Source organism: Amblyomma americanum, chromosome 2 (assembly GCF_052857255.1).
Source record: "Amblyomma americanum isolate KBUSLIRL-KWMA chromosome 2, ASM5285725v1, whole genome shotgun sequence".
Classification (NCBI taxonomy): domain Eukaryota; kingdom Metazoa; phylum Arthropoda; class Arachnida; order Ixodida; family Ixodidae; genus Amblyomma; species Amblyomma americanum.
Window position 1 is genome coordinate 222,507,462 of NC_135498.1, and position 17,974 is coordinate 222,525,435.

General features: G+C 47.3%; 1 protein-coding gene across 6 annotated transcripts in view; it reads right to left on the reverse strand.

Annotated features, from left to right (window-relative positions):
• LOC144122189 (general transcription factor 3C polypeptide 3) overlaps positions 1 to 5,226 on the reverse strand; it is a 188,808-nt gene extending 183,582 nt beyond the window's left edge. For 4 of the 6 annotated variants that reach the window (XR_013312837.1, XM_077655763.1, XM_077655767.1 and 1 more), the window contains exons 1-2: positions 4,946 to 5,226; positions 2,708 to 2,785 (exon numbers count right to left, since the gene is read on the reverse strand). Coding sequence is in view for 5 of the 6 variants with exons in the window: in XM_077655763.1 (XP_077511889.1) it covers positions 2,708 to 2,785; positions 4,946 to 5,059 (192 nt within the window). In the remaining variant the exon portion in view is untranslated. The remainder of the gene's footprint in view (positions 1 to 2,707; positions 2,786 to 4,945) is intronic. The other 2 variants (XM_077655764.1, XM_077655768.1) reach the window with 2 other exon arrangements.
• Positions 5,227 to 17,974: the final 12,748 nt, after the last annotated feature.

Sequence of the window (17,974 nt, forward strand, 5' to 3'; positions counted from 1 at the left end):
TCTGTTTATCTAGTCCTGTGGCCAAACGAAGATCAAAAGAAATGAGAGATGATTTAGTGTGGTTAGGCCAAACAGGAATTGGGTGTGCTCTCGCTTTGATTTTCCCTTCAGTTTTGGCTTGAGGCTCGGTTTAAGAGGGCGATGCAATAGCGGAGTGTTCTGGAGCCAGTGCATGCGGATGAAAGTTTACGAAGACAACAACATCCAAAGGAGTATGATCATGGAAGACAGTTGGGCTAGTTGGTGTGTATTCGTTAGTGACTGCGACATTGCAACTAGCGTGGAAAGCACAAGGACAGAGGCAAAAGGAACAGACGAGACAGCACGCTAGACTTCAACTGACGTTTAATGCATACGTAACAGATTTTAACACTTGCTTTCGGCGCATGCTCAGGAGAGTAGCCCTCACAAAACAGGAGATAATCTATCTGTTGAAAAACTTGCGCATCAATTTGGTTTAAATGAACTAAAGCGGCTGTTTGGGCTTGTTGGTCAGTGAACATGGTAAAAGAATGCAGCGCGAAAAAAAAAACAAGGACGAACAGAAGTGGACAGGACAGAGCGCTGACTACCAACACAATTATTCAGAAAGATGAGCAGCTTATATAACGCAGTCCAACACCCACGTGACCAAGAAAATAGCAAACGCGTTCAACTATCTAATACAAAAAAAACAAAACGAAGTACACAATATCAAAGTGATACATATCTGGGTAACGCAAAGTCAGCCAAGAACCGATAAAACCGAGAGGACCACGACGAACCGTAAGGTGCACGCATGGAAAATGAACAGTCAGCGACCTTTGCCGCCAATGCAGCACGAGGCAAAACAAAGACGACAATAACAAAATAGTCACCGAACAATAAGTAAAAGTCGAAGCTAAAAGCAGGGTCGGGGCCAAACGCATAACAAAACAATACAAAACGCAACGCAAAAGCTGAGTCAACCGTTCACAGTCAAACTGAGTCAAAAAAGTTGAAAGTTCTCTAGAACAAGAATTAAAAGCAGACGTGAATAAAAAAGACGTGTTTATAGTGGGCCTAGAAAACTGGACTCCTTGTCTGTAAGTAAAATTGAAGGCGTGCTGACGCACTTGTCTCCAGCTTTGGCTATCATCCTTGCCTCAATGATGACCCTTTCATTTTCTGTCCGCGCCCGTGTCATTTACGAGATTCCCTTGAAGTGTGGACGCGTGTATATTGGGCAAACCGGCAGGTGTCTCAACGAGAGATTGTTTGAACACCGCCGTAGGGTCCGTAACAAAAGCGGCGGGCACCTGGACGACCATTGCAAGTCTTGCAAAGGCTGCGAACCATGTTACACGGGCACGGTTGTCAGAGCACGGGCGCGGACAGAAAATGAAAGGGTCATCATTGAGGCAAGGATGATAGCCAAAGCTGGAGACAAGTGCGTCAGCACGCCTTCAATTTTACTTACAGACAAGGAGTCCAGTTTTCTAGGCCCACTATAAACACGTCTTTTTTCACAAGGGTAGAAACTTGGGCGAGTCGGTAACGGTGATCCATGGAAAGTGAGAGTAGCGCAAAACGGGACAAAGGGACTCTGTCTTTCTCTGTCCCTTTGTCCCGTTTTGCGCTACTCTCACTTTCCATGGATCACGTCTTTTTTAATCACGTCTGCTTTTAATTCTTGTTCTAGAGAACTTTCAACTTTTTTGACTCAGTTTGACTGTGAACGGTTGACTCAGCTTTTGCGTTGCGTTTTGTATTGTTTTGTTATGCGTTTGGCCCCGACCCTGCTTTTAGCTTCGACTTTTACTTATTGTTCGGTGACTATTTTGTTATTGTCGTCTTTGTTTTGCCTCGTGCTGCATTGGCGGCAAAGGTCGCTGACTGTTCATTTTCCATGCGTGCACCTTACGGTTCGTCGTGGTCCTCTCGGTTTTATCGGTTCTTGGCTGACTTTGCGTTACCCAGATATGTATCACTTTGATATTGTGTACTTCGTTTTGTTTTTTTGTATTAGATTGTTGAACGCGTTTGCTATTTTCTTGGTCACGTGGGTGTTGGACTGCGTTATATAAGCTGCTCATCTTTCTGAATAAATGTGTTGGTAGTCAGCGCCCTGTCCTGTCCACTTCTGTTCGTCCTTGTTTTTTTTTCGCGCTGCATTCTTTTACCATGTTGGTTTAAATGTTTATTCCTTGTTTTGACAACCTGCTTCTTGATAAAGTGGAGGGGGGAGGGGGGCACAGTCTCCTGAGCATGCGCCGAAAGCAAGTGTTAAAATCTGTTACGTGTGCATTAAACGTCAGTTGAAGTCTAGCGTGCTGTCTCGTCTGTTCCTTTTGCCTCTGTCCTTGTGCTTTCCACGCTAATTGCAATGTCGCAGTCACTAACAACATCCAAAGCACCGTGCGAGAGACAAGCAGCTGAGCACTCGGGATGTTTGGCTGCAACAACAACACAATGGTCTAATGCAGTGACCAGCAAAGATGACCTGTTTGCACTGCCACAGGTTCGACACCCACTCGCAACCATTGAGCATTTTGCCATAAAGTGTTCTGCATAGTTGGCCCTAAAGCCTGCTGACAGGTTGCCCACAACCCGGCAGGCAGGCTGCCACCTGTCCACCTGCCAGAGGCTTCAGAAAAACAAACGTGGGCGAAACCTGAGAGTGGTCAGCCTAAACACTTGCGTGCACCAAAGCAACAAGAGCCTCCTCTCACTGCACTGCCGTCCTCACCATTTGTGCATCCTGAGGTGCTTCATCTCCGCTGCTTGAATCCAGCGAGGAGTCATCATCCTGGACCAGGCCACCTTGCTGCGGTGGGGAGAGCAGACATCATCCCACGCACTGAGGGTGTGCCACTCAAGAGAGAACAGCTAAACTTATGCTCTCCATTCACAAGCCACTACATAAGTGTGCGACTGGTACTCAGTCAAATAAAACTGGGTTAAACATGGCCTGCGACGCAGATCCAAGCATGACGTCTTTATTCTTTTTATGCAAAGTAAGAGGTGTTGTGACGCCTGAACGCCCAACGGCATCACTGAAATCGCAATAATTCGCATTTTAATATTATCCAGAAATGCTCGGTCCCAGCCGATGGTGTCGCAGAGCAGCAGCCATTCTCGGCAGCGGAAATGAGGTGGCACCTAGATTGGGAGCTGTCTTTTTGATTGGATGGCCGTCCAGTAGGATCCTAGTGCCTTTATACATGGATCCAAGATATTATGTCTGCGAGCTTTTTGCATGACACAAAAACTGAAAAGAAGCAGTGAAAGCGAACGAAAAGTAACAAGAATAATGCTAGCGGTGACACTTTCCATTTTGCTTCAAAGCACACCAAAATGGCAGCTAAGAAAAGAAAACATTGCCGAAAAATGTGAAGGGAGAAGCCAGACAAGTTGGAGGAGACCTTACAATCCTGGCAACAAAGAAACATCAGGGAGCTTCCTTTGTAGAGCTAGTCACCTCTGCACTGTCTACGGCGGCGCACACACGGGGGGACGACACCATCAAAATGTGTAGCTATGGGCAGCCCTGGCAAAGCAACAACTGCAGGCAAGCTTCTGCTGTGTGTGTGCAAGGTGCAACTCTTATTGGTAGCACCTAATCTCAGCAATGCGTAGGTGAAACATGTTTTCGTCTCATCTTTTTATTTTGAATTTTCCAAGTGAAATAACTTTCGATTGCATGCTCCAATTTCAATAATTGTTTTTGAACTGGTCTCAGGACCACATGAGAAATGCATTCAATCAAATCAATCGGCAGTGACGAAAACACTGCGGTGCACCTATAGGAAAAATTTGGTTTCATTTTTCTCTTCATTTTCTGTGTGCAGTGGTACCCATGCCATTTAAGTAATGGACCCCACACCAAACCTAGTGGGCCCAAAATGCATACCAGACACAAGAGATAAGCTAGATTCAGAGCCAGATCAGTTAACTACTGTGCAATGAATCATAATGAACAGAGGAAGATAGACCAAGGCACAAAAACTTTTAAAATCCAACAGAGTGAGGTATGCTATCAAAAGCATTTTATTTTTAAACCTAACAGAACACAATGAATTTGCATGCGAAAGTCAAACGAAGAAAACAGGTCGTAAGAGAATTGTAAAAGCTGAGTGACGCAAGACAAGCCTGCTTTTAAACTGTGCTTGGTATTAAGAAAGAAGTCTTTAGCCTGCAAGCGACCAATTACACTGGAATAAATGATGTGGTTTCCAGCTTACAGAGGCAAATGCGACAGGTCTTCAATTAGAGATGGGCAGCTTTCTGGACAGGGGCCGCCTTCCATGCTCGTTTTAAGGTCAACTCACTCGTTTCCAAGGGGTTATCAACGTAACAACAACACAAAAAAAACAGGCTATGCTCGTCGCACAGGCCTTGAAAAGGAATGAAATCAGGGCCAGAGGGACAGCTCGGCTACCATTCACAAAACAATTTAAGTCCTCGTTTGTATGTGCTACAGAAACGCGAGACACAGGATCGTAGACTCGCCAAACTGACCAAGGGCAGCTTTTTTCTACGATTCCCTCCATCTGTATTGTTAGATGGGAAATAAACTCTGAGATATCGGGTCCGGGTTCACTGAAGTTGTGGGAGCAGGAAATGCAGACTGAAAACCGTTGATTGACAATATTGTCAGTAATGACGCCTAGTTCAGATCACCCCGGTAGTAAAGGCGGAATAGAGATTCGTGTGCCAAGGCGTGGAAAATACAGGCAGGCACCACACAACCGTAGAACAGAATAAAAGAAAAATTATACTTCCGATAAAACTGAACAGCAGCAGTAGATGAGCGTCACATGGTTATCTGATCAACAGAGCTGACACTTCTGCTGTTCTGAATGCAGTGTGCATGTTTATTATGCTCAAGTAGACCGTGATTTAAATCGGCCGGAGGTTGGTCTCATCCATTTAGAACAAAGAAGTCGGCGCTGATAGACGCAGTGCAAGATTGCCTTTGACTCACGTGTTTCCTGAGAGCCTTGTAAGCCTCCCACTGGTCCTCAGTGATTTCGCCGAGTAGACATTTGAACGGGTCGCCGACGCTCTCGTCGTGCTCGCGGCTTGTGTTGTCCGCCATCACAGCTGGACGGCTTGGATCGGCTTCAGCTGATGCACAAGTCGTTCAAGTGTATAGCCCTGCTGAAAAAAAGGGTTTTTTTTTTCCTCCATGCTGGTTACAACAACTGTACTAAAGCAACATTTTTAGATTAGTCCTAATCTAAAAACCAAGACCTACTGAACTAGAAACATGCACACTTGGCACTGCTCGAGCGCGCACCTTCTAGTTCATGCCTTTTGCCGCTAGGGAAGGGCACCAACGGGCTTCGTGGCGCTACAATTAACCTGTTTTCGGTATTTGCGCTTGTACATGCTGTCGGGCGGTAGTTTTAGACCGAGTTAAAGGGGCTGCGAAACACCGCTTGAACGGATGCCGGTTACACTTCAGATGGATTCTTTATGTCGCACAGATGCTGACTCAAAAAGAATTACGAGAATCGATGCATAGGAACGGGAGTTATTCAATGAAGAAATTTCAAAATACAAGCAAACAAAAATGCTGCCCTCAACTTCGCGCAGCTTTCCATTCATATTGCACTCCCCCAATGACGACACACTGTGCGACCAATCAAAACAGCCTATCTTAGCACGTGACGAAAGTTTACACTTCATGGTTGCCTGTTCTCTGTAACTCGTTCATGCCAAGGCTGGCGGCGCCGTTTGCATGGTTGCAACAACCATGAAAACGCCCAGCTGACCCAGCGATGCTTCATCATCACCACGACGGCGCAGAAGGGAACACTGATCAGTGACGTTCCCTTACTTATGGATCCCATCTCGAGCGCGAGATACTGCGACGGTATGACATCCTGCGCAAGATCTCAGTCACATTTAGCGCTATCTTACCGCCAACCATCGCCCCTAGCGCGCTGGTTGGTCACGGCGAGCAAGGAGCGCGCGTTGTTGACAGGAACGTGGCGCTATCTGGCGCCGCCGCCCGGTGATCCTCCACAAGCTGACGATGCGCACTGTCTGCTAAATGTGGGGGAGAAATCCGACTGTGCGGCCTGCCCGTGGCTCCCCCTGCCACCGGATACGGGCCGGTGTAGTTTCGGCTACTAGGCTTTGTTCCGGTGCAACGCACAGCGGTGGGGATGGGCTGGCCGGGGCCCGTCCTCTGGGGATGCAAAACCCCATGGGAGTGGCAGCGACTCCCAAGCGACTGAGTGGGCCAGTCGCGCACGTGAGGTCCGATGCCTGTGCGGAGGCAGGCCTGGTTTCATAATCAGGTTGGACTCGCGGAATTGGACTCAAAAACTGCTCGAAAATCAAAAAGCCTCTGCACGCGGGGGCGTGCGTGGCTACCGGCTGGCGCGTCGGTTTCTGGCCACGGAGAGGCCAGGTCCGCGCGGGGGTTTCCAGCAGAAGGGCTCCTTTGGAGCGATGTCCTCGGGGAAGCAGCCAGGGATGGCTGACCGCGGGGCCGTGAGGCTAGAGCGCGGGACGCCGAGGTAAGGGGGACCTTAGTAGGACCGATGCAAAAACCGTCGATGTTGCGGAGTAGCGGTGGAGTAGGCCCGGGTTATCTCACCCTCGGCCAGGTTCTTGGTTTGTGGCCCGGTCAGCCCGGCCCTGAACACTCCCTCCTCAGTAGGTGTGGAGCAAGCCAGGGGAGGAAATAAGTGCAAGGTTGGTTGGTTGGAAGCACAGGTGGGTCCCTGGGATCCACCACACATACTTCCGGAGTCTGAAAAGCCGCGAAAAACACTCGACGGTTAGTAGCTGGGAGCGTAATGCAAGTCCGAACCGGACCCCTGAAAGTCGTGGAGGAGCCCGAGGCAGCTGCCCCGGGTTAGGATTCCCTGTCTCCGAGTCGGAGCTATTGCGTCGTTGGGTGGTCGGGCATCCCGTGAGTGGAGCCGCACCATTGGAGAACATCGACGCCCTCCCTGTCCTGGCCAGACAGGAGTCGAGCGATGATAAAATGAGGGTCAATATCTCGCTGTCCCCATTCCCATCACATTACCCATAACCCTTCCCTCAGTCCCATTCCCACAACCTATGTCCCACCCCCTCCGCTACGTCCCAGGGGAGATCAGGGGAGTCTCCCCGGGCCCGCTCCCCGGCTGTGGGTCGCTTAGTAGCATTACCCCATTTTTTTTATTTTCCCACCTTCGGGTGGCAAAAGCACAACATTGCCTTCGGGCCTTTTCATCTATATTACGATTGGGTTAAGCCTGTGATACTTTAGTGGTACAGGCAGGAGCTCATTGGTTTACGTTTTTTTATGGCAGCTCCACCATACTCTTTGTCTGCTAAATGTGAACTGAACGCATCATTCCTTATGACCGAAACGAACGCTTATAGAGCGCAATGGCTCGATCGGATCAACTCTGCAAAGCCGCTTTCAGATACATAGAGAGTACCCATAAGTGTTAGTGCTAGGTCGTAGAGTTTACAGAGAGGCGCAAAGTCCGTCGATGCAAAAAGTAGCCAGAGCCTCTAGTGGTGTATTTTTGTTTTACTTGCTTTAGTGTGTTTTTATCTACGGTGAAAAAGTTGGCTTTGTTAATGTAATATAGAACACAAAAACTTGACAAAACGTATCTCTAGTTATTAACACAATTTGCAGTATATTTACTCTTTGTCCAATCATAAAGCTCGCCCTCCGTGATGCCATATCCGATGCTAAAACCCGCCACTGTATGGTGACACCGTCATGCCATGAATTTGTTTTTGCGAGATAATTACAATATTAAAAACAGGAGTATACGTGGTACGACCGATGCTAATAGCATCACTATAACTCCTTCTATGGAACCAACGGGCAAAACAATGCACTGAAAATGTGTTTCGGGGCCCCTTTAAGGGTAGGAAGGCTAGCGGAGGTGTGTGTGAATAATTTTTGGCGGGCTTTTACGTTGCGTAGTGCCAAAGGCATTTTGCGTAGGATAGGATAGGATAGGGAAACTTTTATTGAATCATAAGTATTAAGGCGATCAGAAGTCTTCTTGCTTGCTTCGCGTGTCGCTGTCTTCACGCTGCGCTGCAGGGAAGGCTTCTTCAGCAAAGGGTGGTCCCTCAGTCCAGGGCTCCACTGAGTTTGGCTGCATCCCTTGCGTGCTCTACCATCCTCTTTTGGACGGCGAGCTCGCAGCTGACGAGCCGGCTCTCCCAGTGCTCCGCACTCGGGGGTTTGTGTTCTCGGAATGCGTTGTTTCGTTCGCATTCCCATGTTATGTGAAATAGTGTGGGTGTGGAATTTTGGCGGGCTTTTACGATGCGTAGTCGGCCGGACGATGGGTCGGCAAGCTAGGAAAGTCCGGGTGGACGGGGACGGGGAGTTAGTGCAGTGCCAGGAGTGCGACCGTTAGTGCTATTTAGACGAGACTGAGCTCAGGAGCTAGCCGAGGCAGATGAGGCTAGCTTCGCGTGCAAGATATGTAAGCGTTTTGAGGACGCCGTTCAGACGTTGGAAGGGGAATGGGAAGCTAGGATTAATGAACTCAAAGGGGACCTGAAGTTAGAACGAGAGGCACGGAAGCGTCTCCTCGATTTCAATGGGCCCCGAGATCGCCAAGGCATTGCGGAGACTGCCCGCTAGGTGGAGATACAAGATGACTCTCAATTTCTGTTTCAATGGGGGAGACTGTGATGCGCAGCTGTTTCATCCTTTCTTCGGGCTTTGAGCCACAACTTTTATTTTGTTAATGACAAAAAACATGTTTCTGAATGTCTCGGAGTGCAGCAAATGCTTAAGAAGTCTGAGCTAACTTCCACATAATACTGAACGAGGATCATCAGTTTCGATTTCGAAATCTGAAAGCGTGTTGTGCACGCCGTTCTATCATGCCGTTAGGACCGTTTGCCTGCTGCATAACCAGTAATTTTTGGAAGGTTTACAACAAAAGGAACATGTTCGAAACATCCATATTGCAACAAGTGCTTGAAGTGGCTAGAAATTCCGCAAAATAAGTATTTACACTGCATGATGCATGGTTGTATATTGTACTGCTGCCAATGGCAAGAAATCATTAACTACTTCGGACAAGCAAAAAGGGAAAATAATCCATGAGATAGAATAAGGAGAGGAGGAAGTCCGGAATTATCTGAGCTCTCAACTGTAGCCAGGTGACCCGTGGGATAGAGGACTGCACGGCGCTCAATGGATGGAAGCCGGAGACGTCGCGGTAACCTGCCTGGGGAGTCGTTGGTCCGCAGGGGGCACATCCCTCACATTTAATGTTCTTAGAACTTTGCGAAGCGCGCGCCTATTACAATCTTGCTGCGGGGCTTTGTGAGAGATGTTTCGATCAGGTGAAGCAGATCTTAGAAGGCCCAGCCTACGTTGTTTCTGGTAATTTTTCCGACGAGCTTTAGCCGAATGGCAACTCCTTGAATAACGTTGACAAATTTCAAATAAAATCATGCCCCTCTTCTCTATTATTTCCGCAAGAAACACACCTCACTAGGTGCCTGTGTGATGCACACTCGCACAGTGACTTTGGGAGTAACACAGCAGGCCTGACTGATCGGATGTCTCCAAAGCATGTGCGTTGATGAAATGGCAACTGGAACAAGGGGAGTATCAAACATGGCGAGCGACTTGTGAATATTAAAAAAAAACTGCGCTTGAAGGCACAGACGCGAGCGCGCTTACAAGGAAAAATGGCATGCGTCAGTGCGATGAAGGCGGCGGAAATCGTTTCTTACTGCAGTTTCAAGAATTTTCGAGAAAGAGGTTTCTTGTACATCTTCGCAACTACGTTCTTGTCCGTTACGTCAAGTGCATGGCTTGTTTGCAACGGTTTGGTGAACTTCTTGCATATAATCTGCAGTAGTGCTTCCCTGTGGCCGCTGTCCTTGTTCTCACAGGTGAGGACTGCAGGCGAACCCGCGATTTTATTCACACTAGTTGTGGAGCAAGCATGTGTCTAGTGGTCTTTGAAGGTGCGTTCGGTCTTTGAGCATGATATCGACGAACTTCTTGAGGACCTGTAACACTTTTAGGAGCGCTGACGTCGGGTAAAAGAGTCCACCCTAGTCTTGATGGGCAGTCAAACTGTCTACAGTAGCATTTCCTTGGCTGTAAATGCAAGCTGCAAACTGCAGAATAATTTGATGTTGTGTTTGTCCGCCAGCTTTTTCTTCAAATTACCTTGAGCCGTCTTTCCCGGAGTTCTAAGTCGACAGGAATTTCATGAAACGAAACGCCGGGCTTCTTGTTTCGCTGACTGGACATGCAAAACGGAGCGCAACAGCAATGCATTTTCGCTGGCTACTCCCTCCAGCAACTGCAGTCATAGACGCGTCACTTGTCAAACGGCAACACAAAACACACCACACAAACACCATCAGACGCAGCGCACCACACGGCATACTTTTTTCTGCAGCGACAGTCACAAGAAAATTCTGTGCTGCCAGCGTGTCGTCTGCTAGGTTGCAAGGATGGATGGCTACGGCTGAACCCTTTAAATCGAGCAGTGGCACAAGCCACCTAGCCATGACTTATGAAATTTTACTCTTCTGTTAATTTTATCCACCAATCAGATAACCTTCGCTTGGTTACTTCTACCCGCTAAAAATCTACTTTCCCTTCACCGTTTTTAAACACATGCCTTGGATAAATCAGCCCCGCTGCTTTCCACTGTAGGGTGAAGCCCTTTACAGAAAAGTATCAAGTGTTCAGCCGTTTCGTCCTCCTCTCCGCACGCAACGCACAACGTGTCTATCTCGTGGTACCTGATTCTGTATGTCTTAGTCCGCAAAACACCCGTCCTGGCCTCAAACAACAAAGAGCTTCCCCTACAATTATCATAGATATTTTCTTTTGCAATTTCCTGTTTAAAAATCCTGTATGTTCCCAGTGCTGATTTTGTCAGCATTCCTGTTTTCCACAGAGCTCTCTCTGTTTCTTTAACCTTTTTCTTAACCGATAATTGCTGATTTGCCACCCTACTGCTGTCCAGATATTTGCTTGTCAATTTTCTAGTTCGCTTTCTCCATTTCGTGTCAACATTCCTTATATACAGGTATCTGAAAACTTTCCTAGCCCACTGCTTTTCCCCTATTTTTCTCAATCGCTCCTCAAATGCTATCTTACTGCTAGCTTCTCTGCTCACGAACGACGCCCATCCCATATCACCCTGTACTCCATGATTTGGTGTATTGCCATGTGCTCCCAAAGCTAGCCTCCATACTAAGAACGAAAACCACGCAAAGGACGATACACAGGGAAGAAGTAGACAGGACGTGCGCGGACTTGCAACTGTTTATTGAAACACATCTTCCTTCCATCACCAACCCTACGCATGCGCAACAAGCAAACTCTATCTTATCGAGTTCAAGAACTTCAGCTCCTTCTTGTACAGATAGACCGAAGCCTCGCTTACACACTTCTCGGGCCCATATCTATCAATCTGCCAGGCTTCGATGACCTCACGTGTTTTCTGGTCTTTGGCCCTTCCGATTTTCTTCGTACGCTCAAAGAGTGGCGTGCATTTATTGTCACAAGAAAGACAGTGTTTGGGCAAATGCATGCCGCTGTGAGAGCCCAACGAATTTTTGTGTTCTTGTAGGCGCTTATTAATGCAGCGTCCCGTTTGTCCCACGTAAACTGAGCCGCAACTAAGCGGGATTTCATACACTACTCCCATTCGACAGGACACAAACTTGATTTTGTGGTTTACACCAGAGCCTGCTTTTGTTCTCGTTTCATTGTTAGTTAGCGCGCACAAACGGGACAGCTTACAAGGCGCCGAAAAGAAGATTTCCACACCGAATTTTCTTGCCACCCTCTTCAGGCCATGCGAGGTCTTATGTATATAAGGCAGTACTTCAAATTTCCGCCTCTCACGAATGCCAGATTCTCGAGCACTAGAAGTTGGGATGACGATTTTCAACAGAGACCCGGCAGCGGCCTGCAGAAGCGACGAGGGAAACCCAGCACAACTTAGGCGTGCGACTTGAACGGAAAAGCTGAGTGAAACCTTGTGAAAACAAGGCTTCAGTAATGATGACCTCAAGCAGGATGAAGCCATTCCTCTCTTAATAAGCTTAGAGTGACAGGAGTCATAGGGTAAAAGGGCCTTTTTTGTTCTAGGCATGTACATCCAACACAAGTGGTCCGGTTCACTGAAAAACAGTCTCATGTCCAAGAACTGTAAGCAAGAATTCTCAGGCAATTCTACGGTAAAATTCAAACTGGGAGCCTTAGATTTAAAAGGCGTTAAAACTTCATTAGTGACCTCTTGTGGGTTGTCATTGGGATTCATTTTTAAGAGTATTAAACAGTCGTCTACGTATCGGAAAACTCGCGCGATGCGGTCGTCAGTTAGCGCCCGTGAGAGTGAACAGTCAACTTCCGCTAAATATATTTCAGTGAGAACAGGTGCAACACTCGACCCTATACAAATGCCTCGTTTTTGCACATAGAATTTATCCTGAAAACTCACTAGCGTTGAGGAGAGGTACACATTCAACAGTTTCATGAAACCTTCTATCGAAATGCCGCAGGCATTTTGGAACCCCACAACCCCCAAACGCTCTATACAGTTGCTGACCGCCATGAGCAGTTCGTTGTGAGGAACCGAATAAAACAGCTCCTCAATGTCAACCGAGAAGCCATAATTAACACCTGGCATGCTCTCTTTGAAAATTTTCACAATGCCGTCCGAGCTGTTGGTCTTGTAGGGGTCTTCAGGCGACAGACTCTTCAGGTGTCTTTGAAGGTATCGGCTAACAACTGCCTGCCAGGTTCCTCTCTCCGTTACGATTGCTCTAAAGGGGCATTCCAACTTATGACTCTTTGCACTAAAAAACACAGTGAGCACATGTACCTTGTTACTCATCACTTCATTCTTCATCCGCTCAAGGTTCAAATCATCTAAAAGCGCAACCGCTTTGGCCTTCGCCTTCGTCGGCTTCACATCCGCAACTCGGAAGTTCTTGTTGATCGCTGTTAGTGCCTTCTCCCCGAATAGTTTCCGCGGTAGGACCACGAAGCCGCCTTCTTTGTTGGAAAGGGTCGGAAATTAGGTTCCTTTATCGGAAAGGAAGGTTTGGAAAGGGTCCTCAGGAAGGGACCTAAGTTCAGCCTGAAAGTTCCGCTCAGCAAGCCTGAGCTTTTGGCTTCGGTTCACAGGATCGCTGACAAGGTAGAAGGGGAAGAGAAAGGGTGCTGCCTTTCGGAAGGAGTTGATTCAGTGAGCAACACCTATCAGAAAAAGAAGGACTGCACTTCCCTGCTGAGAAGAGTGGCTGGCTCAATTTGTGATTCTGGGCTACGGGTTCTTTTGTCCGACAAAGAAGGCGGCTTCGTGGTCCTACCGCGGAAACTATTCGGGGAGAAGGCACTAACAGCGATCAACAAGAACTTCCGAGTTGCGGATGTGAAGCCGACGAAGGCGAAGGCCAAAGCGGTTGCGCTTTTAGATGATTTGAAGCTTGAGCGGATGAAGAATGAAGTGATGAGTAACAAGGTACATGTGCTCACTGTGTTTTTTAGTGCAAAGAGTCATAAGTTGGAATGCCCCTTTAGAGCAATCGTAACGGAGAGAGGAACCTGGCAGGCAGTTGTTAGCCGATACCTTCAAAGACACCTGAAGAGTCTGTCACCTGAAGACCCCTACAAGACCACCAGCTCGGACGGCATTGTGAAAATTTTCAAAGAGAGCATGCCAGGTGTTAATTATGGCTTCTCGGTTGACGTTGAGGAGCAGTTTTATTCGGTTCCTCACAACGAACTGCTCATGGCGGTCAGCAACTGTATAGAGCGTTTGGGGGTTGTGGGGCTCCAAAATGCCTGCGGCATTTCGATAGAAGGTTTCATGGAACTGTTGAATGTGTATCTCTCCTCAACGCTAGTGAGTTTTCAGGATAAATTCTATGTGCAAAAACGAGGCATTTGTATAGGGTCGAGTGTTGCACCTGTTCTCACTGAAATATATTTAGCGGAAGTTGACTGTTCACTCTCACGGGCGCTAACTGACGACCGCATCGCGCGAGTTTTCCGATACGTAGACGACTTTTTAATACTCTTAAAAATGAATCCCAATGACAACCCACACGAGGTCACGAATGAAGTTTTAACGTCTTTTAAATCTAAGGCTCCCAGTTTGAATTATACCGTAGAATTGCCTGAGAATTCTTGCTTACAGTTCTTGGACATGAGACTGTTTTTCAGTGAACCGGACCACTTGTGTTGGATGTACATGCCTAGAACAAAAAAGGCCCTTTTACCCTATGACTCCTGTCACTCTAAGCTTATTAAGAGAGGAATTGCTTCATCCTGCTTGAGGTCATCATTACTGAAGTCCTGTTTTCACAAGGTTTCACTCAGCTTTTCCGCTCAAGTCGCACGCCTAAGTTGTGCTTGGTTTCCCTCGTCGCTTCTGCAGGCCGCTGCCGGGTCTCTGTTGAAAATCATCATCCCAACTTCTAGTGCTCGAGAATCTGGCATTCGTGAGAGGCGGAAATTTGAAGTACTGCCCTATATACATAAGACCTCGCATGGCCTGAAGAGGGTGGCAAGAAAATTCGGTGTGGAAATCTTCTTTTCGGCGCCTTGTAAGCTGTCCCGTTTGTGCGCACTAACAATGAAACGAGAACAAAAGCAGGCTCTGGTGTAAACCACAAAATCAAGTTTGTGTCCTGTCGAATGGAAGTAGTGTATGAAATCCAGCTTAGTTGCGGCTCAGTTTACGTGGGACAAACGGGACGCTGCAATAATAAGCGCCTACAAGAACACAAAAATTCGTTGGGCTCTCACAGCGGCATGCATTTGCCCAAACACTGTCTTTCTTGTGACAATAAATGCACGCCAGTCTTTGAGCGTACAAAGATAATCGGAAGGGCCAAAGACCAGAAAACACGTGAGGTCATCGAAGCCTGGCAGATTGATAGATATGGGCCCGAGAAGTGTATAAGCGAGGCTTCGGTCTATCTGTATACAAGAAGGAACTGAAGTTCTTGAAGTCGATAAGATAGAGTTTGCTTGTTGCGCATGCGTTGGGTTGGTGATGGAAGGAAGATGTGTTTCAATAAACAGTTGCAAGTCCGCGCTCGTCCTGTCTACTTCTTCCCTGTGTATCGTCCTTTGCGTGGTTTTCGTTTTTAATTCATGGATTACCAACTAGCCCCCCATCGTACACTCCTTCAATTCATTAGCCTCCATACGCCACGTTGTTTAATTTCTAACCTTGCTTGAACAGCTGGTCTCATGCACAGGACCGCATTACCGAAAGTCAGGCTAGGAACCACCACCCCTTTCCAGAACACTCTTACCACTTCATACCAATTGTAATTCCACAGTGCCACAGCTGCATTCCTACTAGCTTTATTCATTACATATTTTTCATGCTCTGTCAGATACTCAGCACTGTTATTTATCCACACCCCAAGATACTTGTACTCATCTACTACTTCTAGCGTGAACTCCTGTATTCTATGCTCGCCGACCTCATCGTTAAATATCATGACTGCAGATTTTTCCTTACTATACTTGAAGCCTAATCGATCTCCCTCTGTACTGCATATGTCTAACAACTTCTGTAGGTCTTCCTTGTTGTCAGCCATTAGCACTATATCATCGGCGTATATTAGTCCCTGTAATGACTATTTAATCCATTCTACTTTCTTGAAAAAACAAAAGGTTGAAGCCTAGTCCGCTCCTATCTAGTTTGGTCTCCAACCCTTGCAAGTACAACATGAACTACAAAGGAGACAGAGGACATCCATGCCTAAGCCCCCGCTGTATCTCTACAGGCTGTGACGCATTTTTCCCCATTTTCTATGTACTCTGGTACCTTTATATGTATCTTTTAAAAGATAAATTACTCCATCTTCCACATACAATGTGCCCAGTATGTCCCACAGAGATTAACGTTGTCGTAGGCTCCCTTAATATCCAGAAATGCTAGCCATAGGGACTTTAGTTCCTTTTCCGCAATCTCTATACACTGCGTCAATGAAAACAGATTGTCCTCCAACTTCCGTTGTTTCCGGAACCCATTTTGTAGCTCCCCTAGCGCCCCCTCTTTCTCTACCCAAGCCTGCAATCTGTCCTTTATAATCTGCATTACCACCCTGTAAACGACAGATGTCACTGTTACGGGACGGTAGTTATTTACGTCAGCTTTGTCCCCCTTTCCCTTATATATCATGTTCATTTAACTTAATCGCCATTCATCCGGGACTTTCCCATCCAGTATCATTTTAATCACTACCTGTAATAGTGTTTGCTTGGATTTTGGTCCCAGTTTCTTTATTAACATAATCGGAATACCATCTGGTCCTGTTGACGTGCCACTAGGAACCTTCTTCTCTGCCCTTTCCCACTCTCTTTCCTCAAGTGAAGCTATTGCAGTAACCGGTCTATCCTCCTTCGATAAATCATGTGCAAAACTTCTTTATTTAAATTTTTGTGTCATCCTTGTTCTTACGTGTTTTATCGCTTCATGCCCTTTTAGTCGAATATCCTGATCTGTAACAACAAACCTTTGCTCTAGTCTAGTCTTATTACTCATTGCATTTGGATGTTTCCAGGATTTTTGAGCTGCTTTTCGGTCCTTTTTATTTACTTTTGACATCCATTGGGCACCCTTTCTTCTAATTTTCTCATTTATCAAATATGATGCTTCCCTTCTACACTTTATGAAGGTATCCCATTTTATGTGTAATTCAGCTTCTGTTTCCCCCCTCTTCTTGCATGGAATATCTGTGCTTCCTGGACGCTTTCTGACGTTTCTCTATCGCTCTCTTGACCTCTTCATCCCAGCAACTCTTTGGTTTGCGTCTTTTCCCCTTATAGCTTTACTCGCACCTTAGCTATAGCTCTAGCTCCAGTAATCGAGTTAATTTGGTGTAAGTCCATTCTGTTTCACTATCTTCAAAAATTACTTGCTCATTTTGTTTGCCTGCTGCTTCCAATTGCTTTTCTGAGTAAAAATTCCCCTCTGATTGTTCATGTCGCTTCAGTCCTACATTGGTTTCTCTTCTGAAACTCAACTTGATACGCTTGTGGTCCTACTTAGACTTCTGGAACCATGTTCATCTATGCTCATTACCCCTAATCTATTATACATCCTCTGTCACATTAGTGCATAACCTATCGTCGAGTGCAGACTCCCTGCCTCACATGTTATGAGCCCTGCACACTTCTCGGTACTGCTGCAGAAAGCTAAATTATGCCTGTCACACATGTCCTGCAGCATGCTTCCTGTCGAATCTGTGTACCCATCCAGGTCCTCTGTATGTGTGTTCATGTCGCCTAATATAATTATCACGCCCTGTACTCCTAGCTCATCAATGTCGCTTGCCATACATCCTAACATTTTCCTGTTTTCCTCCTTGGCATTAGCTCCTGAGACGACCACCTCTGAGGGCAGCACCCCGACCCACGCATCGCCGGAGGTGAGCGCATCGCCAGCATCAACGGCTGCCGCGCTCTTTCGCGGTCGCAACGCGCAATGATCCTCCGCGTGCGCATCGGCTGCGTGTGGCCTGGGGAAAGACGGGTGCGTCACGGACTCGCGACGAGTGATGTGTGTGATGGATTCGGTGCAGTGGAGACACTGGAGCACCTGCTCCCTGGCTGTGCCGCGTTCGCTGACGCTCGTCGGGATATGCTCGCGGCCTACAGGGCGCTGGGCGTACTCCCTGACTCGCTCAAGACGCTACTGTGGCCGCAGGGCAGTGCGCGCACCCGTGAGCGAACCATGGTGAGCCTCTGTGCATTTCTCGAACAGGCGGGCTTGACGTCCCGTCTGTTTTGCGCCAGGTAGTGACGCGCAGTGGCCAAACGTTCCGCGTTCACTACCTGGGACGATTAACCCCAGCTGTAGTGTGCGCGTGTGTTTTTATTTTTTCCTTCTTGACTGTATATGCGCTGAACCTGGACAACTTTATAGTTACCCTTTGTAAATAGTGTATATATGACCACTCCCTATGTCCTTCCTTGTTGTCCTCTCCCCTCTTTCATTCCACTTCTTCATAC